The sequence below is a fragment of the Podarcis liolepis genome (genome assembly GCF_965112155.1).
Source record: "Podarcis liolepis genome assembly, chromosome: 13".
In the NCBI taxonomy this organism is placed as follows: Eukaryota; Metazoa; Chordata; class Lepidosauria; order Squamata; family Lacertidae; genus Podarcis; species Podarcis liolepis.
The window spans coordinates 25,637,690-25,650,570 of NC_139573.1; the positions used below are offsets into that span (position 1 = coordinate 25,637,690).

The 12,881-nt window shown below is 49.3% G+C and overlaps 2 protein-coding genes across 2 annotated transcripts in view; one reads left to right on the forward strand and one right to left on the reverse strand.

The window, feature by feature from the left end:
* The window catches only part of LOC310691608 (olfactory receptor 14I1-like), a gene marked incomplete at both ends in the record, with an annotated part of 142,904 nt that overhangs the window by 119,198 nt on the left and 10,825 nt on the right, over positions 1-12,881 (reverse strand). The window lies entirely within an intron of this gene.
* On the forward strand, positions 7,995-8,966 carry LOC310692529 (olfactory receptor 14A16-like; the record flags this gene model as incomplete). Its single annotated transcript, XM_083473475.1, has 1 exon — positions 7,995-8,966. One exon carries the CDS (start codon positions 7,995-7,997, stop codon positions 8,964-8,966), a length of 972 nt encoding a protein of 323 aa, XP_083329601.1.

The window sequence follows — 12,881 nt, forward strand, 5'->3', positions numbered from 1 at the left end:
GAGGGGCAGGCACAGCCAATCCATACCCCTCCACCAACCAATTTTAAACCAATGCCTAACCGCCATTCGAGCCCTTACGCTCGCCGCCAACCACTCACAAATTAAGCCACACCCTCAACCTGGACGCCAGAGCATCCAACCACGCATCATTCCCCACTGGCGAGAGATGAACCCCATCATCCCTATAAAATTCAATCGCCTTGAATGAGATAAGAGGGTGAGGGATAACAAACCCGCCCAAATTCACCACCAGCTTACTTGCTGCGGAATTAATCCGCTTCCTTGCGCGTTCGGTGGCAGCAGGGCAAGGACTACCACGCCAAATGCGGCGTTGAAGAAGCTGTGACCAAATTAACTTGGAAGTCGGCACCAGTGCCGCCAGCTCCCCCAGGTCCAGTAAAATGGCCGCACGCAGCCCGTAGCAGGAAGAAGAAACCAAATCATTCTCCCTGAGCTGCACCACGATCGCCGAAGGAGGGCCGAACTGGAGGACACGCCTTCGCATGAGAGGTAAAAATTCACTCCACAGCATCCCCCTTCTGGAGATCCAGGACACATGTACGTGCTGCGGGAATCCCAGGCCTTCACCCAGTCCGGACTGGCGAGCTCTGTCCGCAGCCCAGTGCACAATACTGTGCCCTACTACCCAGATGTGGCTAGCAGCCTGACCTAGGGTTAAAACACACACATGTAAGTACAACAACAAATCATTTCCGCACATAGCCCTTGAAAGCGTCCGATCTCCATCGGCCCAGGTCCTTAATCCTTTTTACCGACAAACCCCAGTGGGCAGCGGTTGTGGCAGCTCCAATCCTAAAGGAGTGAGGGGCAAACTCCTGGGCCGGGAGGCCGCAAGCCGCGACCGCTTTTCGCAACACACTGGCAAACTGGTGTCTCGCCAGCGGGCGGCCATCTTCGTGAACGAAAAGGGGGCCTTCACCGCCAGGACGCAAGGCTAGGTACTTATTAAGGTCTTTCACTGGGCAAGGGCCAGTTCCACCAGTTGCAGGGAGCGTGATAAAGGCGCCCCTGCCTAATTGGTCTGTCTTTGAATTCCTGACATTAACCTGCAGGTCACGTGTCGATACACTAACATCCTGTATCAGCAAACCCCTTGAGCCTCCGTCCTGCTTAGGCTCAAGTACCACCTCACCGACTCTTAGGGCCCCAAAGAAGGCTAATGAAAAGGCTGCCGAAAATAGCCGAGCCTCAAATTTGGACCAACAGATGCTCCGCAGTTTGGAGCGCATTTTTGCCAACAATTCAATTGTAATGGGGCGTCTGGGAATGGGCCTGGAAGGAGCGAGACGCCCCCAACCCTCCAAGGCCCTACGGACCACAAACTTCTGACATGGGTCTTTGTTAAAATAAGCCTTATTAAAAAAGGAAATTGCTGCCGAGTGCAGACGAAGGGTCCTAGGCGCCCGCCGCATCTGGAACAAATGCGCCAGATACCTGAGCACCTGAGAGGTGGAATGGGAGGTGGTAACTTCCCCAGTAGATTGCCCATTAAATAATAAGAAGTCAGCCCAGGCCTTCTCATAGGACCTCAAGGTAGAGGGTGCGACAGATGCAGCTACTCCCTGTAAAACTAAGTTCTGCCAAGGTTCCAGAGATGATCCGGGAAAATTTCCGGACGGTCTCGAGCCACTGGCACCAGGGACCTGAAACGCTGCATCTGAAAACGGGACAGAGCATCAGCAATTTCGTTAGAAATTCCTGGGACAAAGCGAGCAGAAAACACTACATTAAAACGCAAGCAATGCAGCACGAAGGCCCGTAGGAGGGCCGATACCCTAGGGGAGCGTGAAGACTGCTTGGCCAGTACATTCACCACCGCCTGGTTATCAGTCCAGAAACACACCCGATGATCCCTGAAATGCTCAACCCACAAGTGCACTGCCACTACAATGGGAAAAAACTCGAGGAACGTTAGGTCCCTAGTAATAGCCTGCCCCTGCCAAGCGGGCGGCCAGCGCTCAGCACACCACCTACCGTCCCAATACAAGCCAAACCCCAAAGACCCGGCAGCGTCAGAATGTACCTGGAAGTCGTTGTGCAGGTTCAAAGTGTCCTGCCACAAGGACACCCCGTTGAAGTCCTCCAGAAACTCCAACCAAATACCAAGGTCAGCCCGTACCTGACTAGGAAGGCGTATCTTGTGATGCGGGGCTCGTAACCCCGAGGTAAGTTTGGCCAAACGGGAGCAAAATGGTCGTCCGGGGGAGACCACCCTACACGCAAAATTTAGATGGCCCAGCAACGACTGAAGCTGCCGCAAGGTAACCTTTTTTAAGGGCAGAAGATCCTTAATAACCTTTTTCAAGTTGACTATCTTCTCAGGTGGTAAGCTAGAAGTTTGGGCCACGGTATCTAACAAGATATCCAAATAAGTCAACTGCGTAGAAGGACCCTCAGTCTTTCCAGCCGCTAAGGGGACGCCCAGATCTTCCGTCAAGGAAGCAAAGGCCTGCAATAACGCCACGCAGTCCCCTGTATTACCTGCCGAGGCGACCAAAAAATCATCAAGATAATGCGTGACCCCGCCCAGACCGGTCTTCTCACGCAAGGCCCACTCTAAAAATGAACTGAAACACTCAAAAGCCGCACAGGCAACCGAGCAGCCCATGGGCATAGCCTTATCAAAATAGAATCCTCCTTCGAACTGAAATCCCAGCAGCCAAAAATCGTCGGGATGAATCGGAAGTAGCCGAAAAGCCGATTCGATATCGCATTTTGCAAGTAAAGCGCCCGTCCCAAATTTCCGAATCATCTTGATCGCATGATCAAGAGAGGCATATTTCACGGAACAAAGCTCCGGGGGAATCACGTCATTTACTGACGTGCCTGTAGGATGAGAGAGGTTATGAATTAGGCGGAATTCCCCCGGAGCTTTTTTGGGAACTATACCCAACGGTGAGATGTGGAAATTGGGAAAAGGAGGGGCGGCAAAAGGACCGGCCATACGACGTAAAGCCAATTCTTTTTCGATTTTCCTACGTGCTACTTCTGGCATGTCCCTGATCGATTTCTGATTTGCTGGGTTCCTGGCTACCGGGGTGGAAACTATCGGGATTCTGAAACCTGCGGAAAAGCCCTCACGCAAATAAGACACTGATTTGGTGTCAGGGTAGGATTCTAACAATGATAGCAACGGTTGTAATCTTACTGGGGTGTAAGCTAAGGAGGATAAGACACTACTTTCCTGCACTGGCAGCAGGGGCCTGGGCAGCTGTTCTTGGAGGCTGCTGAGAGCCCCCCCCTTTTCGAAAGGGCCGGCGACCCCCTGCGCACGTGGATGCTGGATGATTCCCAGAGCACTTGTCGCACACATGCGCGAATTTGCAAGGCTGCCTAGAGCAAGCACCCTTATTAAAATCCCAGCAGAACAGCTTGCGGCCCGACCTAGCCGGGGCGGGCCTGAGCTTCTGCGGGTCGGGCAGTTTCTTGTCAATACGGGGGGCCACATAAGTGGTCCAGACATCCAAATCTTTCCGATCCCAGCGGGCTGTGGGGATCTTGGCTGCCCTACGTCTGAAGTTCTGGTCGTAGGCCAGCGCGGCAGTCTCCCCGGCCATCGTAAAGGCCGAACGGACAATGGACAGGTAAACCCACAGATGCAGGGATCTCCTGGGATAAGCTGCGGACACAACTCCAGCAAAAACCTGGAAGCTATCTAACCACCTTTCAAAAGTCCTATCAGCTTTTGACAAGACCGACCGCTTCTTGGATACCTGCAGACCCTTGTCTAAGGGCTCCTGACCTTCGAGCGGGGGGGCAAGGCAGAAAATATCAACATAGCGGCCATCCAGGATCCTGGACCGCAATTTGGCAGACAGGTGGGCCCCGGGGATGATGTCCCTGGCCGAATTGGTGGAGACTTTTACGTCAGGCACCAATGCCCCATCAAGACAATCCTGAACTGCCCCATACTTGGCCCTATGGGAGTTGGCCCTCCGCTCCCACACCCATTTAGGGAGCCCAGTGGTCTCCCCAAACCCCCAGTAAAGCTTAAGCGACGCTTCCTCGTCACTACTCGAACTCTGTGAGGAGGTACCTGAAGAAGAAGACGAGGTGTCTCTACGTCTCTTCTTGGCGCGCCTCTTGGAGCTTCTCTTGCGGCGACGGAGCCCACCAGAAGAAGACCTTGGAGGTAGGGGAAGGCTGTCCTCCACTGAAGATTCCGATGAATCAGCCTGCTGCACCGCACCTAGGATCAACTGACAAGAAACTGACTGTGAATGACCCGACGCCTGACGCCTTGCTACCGAAGACCGCGGTGGTGAACCCCCCATCACGCGGTCCCGAGCTGATCCCCTCCTGTTTGCCCCAACCCTGGTATGGCCACGACCCCTCGCCGCAGTAACCTGCGACGCAGGTAAGACCGGGGTGCGCGCTGTTTGACTATCGTGCAACAACCCCCCGGCTAACGATGTTCCTCCTTCATCTTCACTAGATGACGCCACCGGAGACGAGGCACCTAAGTTAGGACTCAATATTGCAGAGGATGACGACGGGGTCGAGGAGCGGCGGAGTAGGCCATCCATCTCGGACTCCACCCTTGCCAAGGCCACTGGGTCGCCCGCCAGGCTGTTGACCATGGACCGGATGCGTTGTAGAGACTGAGCAGGTTGCGGGGAACGCAGAGCCTGTGATGGGCCTTTGATGGGCCGCTTTGCAGTAAGAGCAGGACCAGACTTCTTTGTTGCCTTCTTTGGAGCCATTCCTACCGCAGGCTTAAACAGAAAACCAATTAAAATAAAATAAAAGGAGGGGGGGGAAGGTTAAATTCCGAGTCAAATTTAATTAAAATTAAATTGAAATTAGAACAATTGTAATAGTACTGAGAATAAAATTAACGATAATTAATTAGCAATAATTAAGAAAATATGGAAAATAACCGGCAGGTACGGGAACAACCGAACGCCCCCCGGCGTATCCAGAGGCCTAGGCAACCAGCAAAGTGACTGGGATCACCAGGAAGCACCGATAGCAGGAAATATCAGCACCCTGCAATATCAAAACAGCCACCAGAGGCCACTGTGGAGTGACTCAACAGTTACAGGAGACCCTGTAGTTACCCCGTCTGGCCACCAGAGGCCACTGTTGAGTCAGACAGAAGAAGGGGAAGCAAAATGGCGCTCCTGCCACTTTTTGCTCCCAAGTGGAGGACCCCTGCCAACCTCCGGAAGTGAGGCAGCGAACCAGGGCTCACCCGCTCCGAGCCCGAAGGCTCTACCGCCCACCCGGCCCCCTCCGGGGCCCCCGAACCCTAGGCAAGCGGCCCAGGCCGCGCAGGCCCGAAACCGGCCGCCGAGGACCGCCAATGATCCCCCCGCGCCGCCAAATAGAAGCGGCACGAAGCGGCAGGCACGGCCGGGCCCGAGGTGAGAGCCGGGGTGGTGAAGCGACACCCCAAAGGCCCGGGGGCTGAGGCAGGCGGCCGAGGTCGCGCAGGCCCGATCCAGGCCGCAGCGGGCCGCGGATGACCCCCCTGCGCCGCCAAGAAGGAAGCGGCGCGGAGCAGCAGGCCCGGTTGGGCCCGGAGGTAAGAACCGGGACGGCGGGGGTGGTAGGGCGAGCTGCGGCTAGGCCGAACCTAGCCGCGGAATGGGGGCTCCTCCTCGCCGCCGGTAAAATTCAGGCCACGCAGCGGCGGTAGCCGGAGCGGGCAGTGGGAATCGGCAGGCCTCGGATCGGGGCCGCGCACCGAGTCGGCACCCGCCGGCCCCGGCGCAACAAAGGCCTCGCAGGCCCCAACCAGGCCGCAGCGGGCCGCGGGATGATCCCCACGCCGCCGGGGACAGAAACGGCACGGCTGGCGCAGGCCGCAGCCGGGCCGAATCCAGCCGCGGGATGGGGCTCCCTTGCGCCGCCGCCGGTCACGGGCCGCGTGTAGCGGCAGCTGCCACTGCGGGCCCCCAAACTGCAGGCCACAGATCGGGGCCGAGAACCTTTTGGGTGAGGGAGGTGCCGAAGGAATGGGCCCCAACCTGGCTGGACCCGGTCGGGACACTCAAGTTAAACCCCCCCTAGCCCGGCCAACGGCTCGGCCGAGAGCGGGCCGTGAGCCAGCCGGGACCGGGAGGCTTACACCCCCCTCTTACAGGCGACCCACGGCGAGGAGAGGGTAAGGGACGATAACAGAAACTAGGAATAGAATTAAGTTAGTGGGGAAAGTTTAGAGATACAGTAATAAGGAGAAAGGAAAAGAACAGGAAATCGGGATTTATACAACCAAAATCTCTCGCTGATCTGCTCCGGTGCTAAAGATAGATCCGGTGTCCACAGCAAAAGAGAAAGAGAAAGCTGTGGACCCTGCTTATAAAGCCATTGATCCCACCCCTAAATTGGCAACATCCAAATTGCCCCAGTAACACATCCTCCAATCTGCTCCCAGGCCTCTAGCCATCCATGGCCTGGTCACTAACATGGGGTTTTGTTCGGCCCCAACCGCAACACGTGCTCTCTTTTGATGTGAACACGCTTTATCTACACAATTTTCCAGAATGCAAACTAGAAAAGAAGAAAGACAAAAGATAAAAGAAAGAAACAAGAAAAAAAATGAAAAGAAAAAAATATTTTTCATAATCAATTATTCCAAATTCATACTTCAAACATTACAATATTTAAATCCTAGTTAAAATAATATAAAAGACTCCCACCGCATTCACCACACGTCTCTTGGTTATCTAGTTAACTTTTACATCTGTTCTTCAGTCACTTCCTGTATTCTCTGTATTCTTCACAAGGTTAGTCTAAGCACAACCAAACTTTCGTGTTTGATCCCTGTTTGTGTAAATATTCATTTAAGCATTCCCATTGTTTCTGTACCATAGTTTTAGATTTATGCCTTATTATATCCATCAATTTTGCTAACTCCAGATACTCACATAGTTTACTTAACCATTCCCTTTTTGTTGGGATGTTATTTCCTTTCCAGGGCTATTCATTTTCTTTGCACCATACATAGACATATACCTTCTGACTGTCGGAGTCAGTATGCCTCAAAAATACCATTTGCTGGGAATCACAAGTGAGAAGAGTGCAGCCCCATTCAGGTCCTAGTGTAGGATTCCCATGGGTTTCTGATTGGCCACTGTGAGAATATGGTGCTAGACTAGATTTGCTTTGACTTTATCCAGCTGGGCTGTTCTTTTGGTTTTTGGCACATGCCAGAAATTCAGGTGGCACAATTAAATTAGATTTCGGGCTGTGGCAAAACAAAAGCCACTTCTGAGTTCAAACATGCACAACAATACTTCTGTAGTAAATAACGTAATGAGGAAATGCATTGGAAAGTTTGAAATAACAATCGCCTGTCATGGTGTTGAGTAACCTCCGAACAAGAAAATCAGAATGAATATTAAATAAACAAGGGATATTATAAAGCCTCCCTGCAAAATTGAGGAAACATATCAGGATGAATGCTCAATAATTGAGAGCCAGTGTGGCATAATGGTTAGAGAGCTGGACCATTACCTGGGAGAGTAAGGATGAATCCCCACACAGCCATGAAACTCACTGGGTGACTATGGGCCAGTCACCATCTCTCAGCCTACCCTACCTCACATGGTTGTCGTGAGGATCAAATGGAGAGGAGGAGGACTATGTACCCCACCTTGACCTCCTTGGAAGATAAAGGTGATATATAAATATAATAATAATAATAATAATAATAATAATAATAATAATAATAATAATGTATTGAATTACCTAATACAAATATAATTAATTGAAACAATGTTGTATTCTTCCCCTGCCTACCCATGATTCAAAAGTCACATTTTGCTCTTGCTTCCCTGTGTATATTTTAGATCGTACACTAGAACTAGCATAGTTGTTCTTTGGAAAGTGCTATATTCTGAAATAATGATGATGATGAAGCAGTGGTAGTAGTAGTAATTTGAAATTAAGTCCAAGTACTGTAGCTTCGATGGTTACATTAGGCTCTCATTTTAACAACTCTCCTTGTGCTTCCTTCAACAGTCAACATGCATCTTAAAGAGCAAAGCAGAATTAATCAAACATCTATCTCAGAATTTCTCCTTTTGGAATTCTCTGAGGTTCGGGAACTACAGATTCTACACTTCCTTCTGTTCCTAGTATTATACTTGGCAACTGTCACAAGGAATCTTCTCATCATCTCTGCAGTAGCCTTTGACCACCACCTGCACACCCCCATGTACTTCTTCCTCATGAACTTGGCTATGCAGGACCTGGGACAAGTTTCAGTCATCATCCCTAAATTCATGTCCAATTCCCTCATGAACACCAGGCACATTTCCTATTCTGGGTGTGTTGCTCAGGTCCTCTTCTTTCTCTTTTTCTTAGCATCTGATTTCTCCCTTCTCACAGTCATGGCATATGATAGGTACGTTGCCATCTGCAACCCATTGCAATATGAAATGTTGATGAATAAGCAGGCCTGCATCCAAATGGTTACTAGTGTATGGATCAGCAGTTTTTTCTATGGAGCGTTACACACGGGAGGCACCTTTGCACCCACCTTTTGCTCCAATATTGTCAATCAGTTTTTCTGTGAAATCCCACAGTTACTTAAACTCACCTGCTCTGATTTGTACCTACTTGAAATTGGAATTGTTGTGGTAAGTGCTGTCATTGGGTTAGGTTGTTTTATCTTCATCATCATCACCTATGTGCACATCTTCTCTGCAGTGTTGAAAATCCCTTCTATTGAAGGGAGGCAAAAGGCCTTCTCAACATGCCTTCCACACCTCATTGTTTTCTCCATATTTGTGTTCACTGGCTGCTTTGCTTATCTCAAGCCAACCTCTAATACCCCCTCACATCTGGACTTGGCACTTACCATTATATATTCCATGTTTCCGCCACTGATGAATCCAGTAATCTACAGCATGAGAAACAAGGAGATAAAACTTTCCCTGTTAAAACTATTGGGTTTGAGACACTCTAAGAACTCATTCTTTAGTTTTCTTGTGTAAATGTGGGTGGTATGTCATCCTGTCTATGCAGAGAAAATGTCGTGGACTACAACCTCAATTATTCTACAGAGTGGCAGTATAAGTTGGAATACTGCAATGGGCTGGCCTGCGCTGTGGACCTTTTTCACACAAGGTGAACAATTCATATTATTGAAGTGTTTATTTAGTGCCACCCACTTGACCAAGTAGCATAAGCCCAAGAATACTTTTAATGATTGACTGATTTTTAGACCATCCTTTAAGGATGTGATTGTTCATTTATGGCTGTGTAGAACATTTAAGAAAATACAGCAATGGAGATAAAAAATATGACTAATATTAATCCAATTGAAACCACATTGTATCCCCTTAAAATTGAACCATAACATTTAAAACTATCAGTAACAATTTATAAAATCTATAGCAAATAAAAAACAAAATGAGACTAATGTTGTGAGCTCTTTCTTAAACTTTCTCCTAAATTCCCATTTCTACCGCTCATTTTAAAATTGCATTTCACTTAGGATTCTGGGTGCAATGTTCCTGAGAAAGAAATATTCTATTGATGTATGAAGTTGGGGGTGGAGAGGGCGGTCCACCCCGGGTACCACTCTGGGGTGTGTGTGACAAGATGGCCCCTGCCTCCCCCCAGCTGTAGAGCAGCCGAGGGCATGTGCAGTCAGTATGGGTGCCACTCACGTGCACCATCCATATGGGCATTCATACAGGCTGCCTTTTGCATGCCGTCCATATGGGGATCCGTACGGATGTTGCGTGTACGCCATCGGGTGGTTTGCCCCGCCCCTCAGTGTATTGCCCCGGGTGCCGGAGAGGGTTCCTCCGCCACTGTATTGATGTGGTTCATCTTACTACCCGCTCCAAGTGACTGATGCAAGATTAAGTCAAGGTCACAATGACTGCAAAAACCCACACAGTAGTTGCATTATCTTCCATCACTTACAGTCACTTGTGTTGGGGAAATAAACCAGTGTAAATTATGCTGGACTTACTCTGGTGTGGCCTGGCTGAGTGGAGAAACATCTGTCTGAGCCAAAAATCCGCTGTATCATAACTCACTCAACCAAGCAGATCTAGGACAGATCTACACTCATGGCTGTTAACGTTAAGGAAGGGTTAAGGAATGGTTTGATAATCATATGGCCACATGACGTTTCCCTTTTAATGCTCATGATGCATTATTAAAATGTGACACCAGAAGGCGCTGCAGAGCAACCAGCAACTAACAGTATCTCACCTTGACAAGATTATGAGGTTAAATATATATATATATATATTTTAAAAATTACATTACAAAACAAATGACTTAACACTGGGGTCAGCAAACTTTTTCAGCAGGGGGCCGGTCCACAGTCCCTCAGACCTTGTGGGGGGCCGGACTATATTTTGGAAGGGGGGGGATGAATGAATTCCTATGCCCCACAAATAACCCAGAGATGCATTTTAAATAAAAGGACACATTCTACTCACGTAAGAACATGCTAATTCCTAGACCATCTGTGGGCCGGATTTGGAAGGAGATTGGGCCGGATCCAGCCCCCGGCCTTAGTTTGCCTACCCATGACTTAATATAACTCACCTGGCCCACTATTTCCTTCCCTGCCCTAATCTACTTAGTAGCAGTTGCCTTGTAATTTCTCCCATCTGAGTTAGATACCGTATTTTTCGCCCTATAGGATGCACTTTTTCCCCTCCAAAAATGAAGGGGAAATCTGGGTGCGTCCTATGGGGCAAATGCAGGCTTTTGCTAAAGCTTGGAGAGCGAGAGGGGTCGGTGCGCACCGACCCCTCTCGCTCTCCAGGCTTCAGGAACACATCCACAGCCTAGGCAGCCCTGCGGGAGGTCCCGCAGGGATGTCTAGGCTGCGGATAGCAGAGCGCCCCCCGCACCTGGCAGACATCCGCAGCATGGGGAGCCTTGCAGGAGTTCCCCGCAAGGCTCCCCACGCTGCGGATAGCAGCCTGCTGCCCAGCACGAGGGGCACACTGAAGCAGATGGCCCCCCGCGCCCGGCAGACATCTGCAGCGTGGGGAGCCTTGCAGGAGTTCCCCGCAAGGCTCCCCACGCTGTGGATAGCAGCCTGCTGCCCAGCGCGAGGGGCGCCCTGAAGCAGAGCGCCCCCCGCACCGGGCAGACATCCGCAGCGTGGGGAACCTTGCAGGAGTTCCCCGCAGGGCTCCCCACGCTGCGGATAGCAGCCTGCCGCCCGGAGGGCGGGGCGCCCTGATGCAGAGCGCCCCTCTCGCCGGGCAGATATGGGCCAGCCCCACAAGCTCGGGGGACAGCAGGGAGGCGCAGCGCCGCCATCCCGCTGTTCCTCGACCTGGTTCGGTTTCCCCGACCTGCTTTTGGAGGGGGAAATAAAGGAAATTTTTTCCCCTTTAGTTCCCCCCCAAAAAACTAGGTGCGTCCTATGGGACGGAGCGTCCTATGGGACAAAAAATACTGTATTATTGTCAATGTTTAATTTCTAGTGAGGAGGAAGAAGAAGTTGTCACGTCTCAAATATGTGTAGAAATACCACCCTGTGATCTAGAAGCCCTGCACAAAGTCTCTGGAAATAGGGGGCTCTTGCTAGCTGTTCAGTGAGGGAGGGGAATGTACTCTTTACTTTCTCAGGAACATTTGCATTTAGTTCTAGTTTGAGGGGTGGAACCATAAGACTAAAAATGGGAGCCAGGTCTGTAATCCCTACACAATTTTATTTTTTATTTTTTACGATCAATAATTCTATCCCTAACTTTAATTCTCTAGCCATTTAAATATATTTATATTTCCCTCAAAGAAACTGCTGTTATATTTGATTGGACTCATGTCAGCCTATCCCCAGATGCCAACTTAGAAAAGCTACATATAAAGCTTTCTACAAAAGCGTCCTTTGGATGTCATTTTACCACTGAGCCAGATACATGCTCTTCTGGCAAATAATTGCAGATTTTCATTTCAGAGGAACTAGAGGATTGAATAGGTAAATAACTAGGATTTTGCAGATTATACAGACACAGACAGCTGGAAGGTCACAGGAAAAAGACAACATGTGAGCGATAGACCTTCAACAGACTGTGAGAAAGAGTGATCGGTGGGCAGATGTACTATGGTGATGACTGACAAATCATCTGACAATGTGAGACAAAGGTGTGCACAAAAAACTGATATTTTGGGATTAGGCCTGGGAAATGCCTGTTTTGGAATAACATAGCTAGCTCATAGAGAAATGTATAAAGAAACAGTTACAGCCAAAGAACACTGGGGATTATTTATAATTGTATAGACAATGTTGTTGTTCTTTTTCTTAAAATCATTCTTTCATCCATCATCATGTTCTTTTTTTGTCAGGTGTTGGACTTAAATTTCTTCCAGTGGAATTACGCAGACATCTGTCTATGACTTTGGATGGAAGTCCCTTCCTTAAAAGGAATAATAACAATACTGGCCTAAATGCCTTCTTGAATCTTTATAAACAATCTCCTGTTAGGGATGACATCTAATGACTGGGTAATTGGTATCAAATATTCTGCTTTTATTGTCCCACACCACCATCTTTTCCTCAAATGTTTATCTACATCCTTGTTTGCTGCTGGTTTTTTGTGTTTTTTAAAGATGAGTCTCAGTTCTGTGTTAAAGTATGCTTTGTATGGATGAAGTCAAACATAAGAAGTCTAGCATGGATTTAGCTACTGTTCAATCCTGTGCACTTCTGCTCAGAAGTTCATCCCATGGATTTCAACAGGACTTACTCCCAGGTAAGTGGGTATAGGGTTGCAGCCTTAATGGTTGTTGTTGTTTTTTGTTTTTTGTAAAAGTACTAAGAACTTGTCTGTAGAGAAGACGGCAAGTCTTGCCCTCCAGGTTGGCAATACTGATTAGAACATTTGTAACGTTACTTGTCATCATAACCGTGTACAGCAGGAATCACC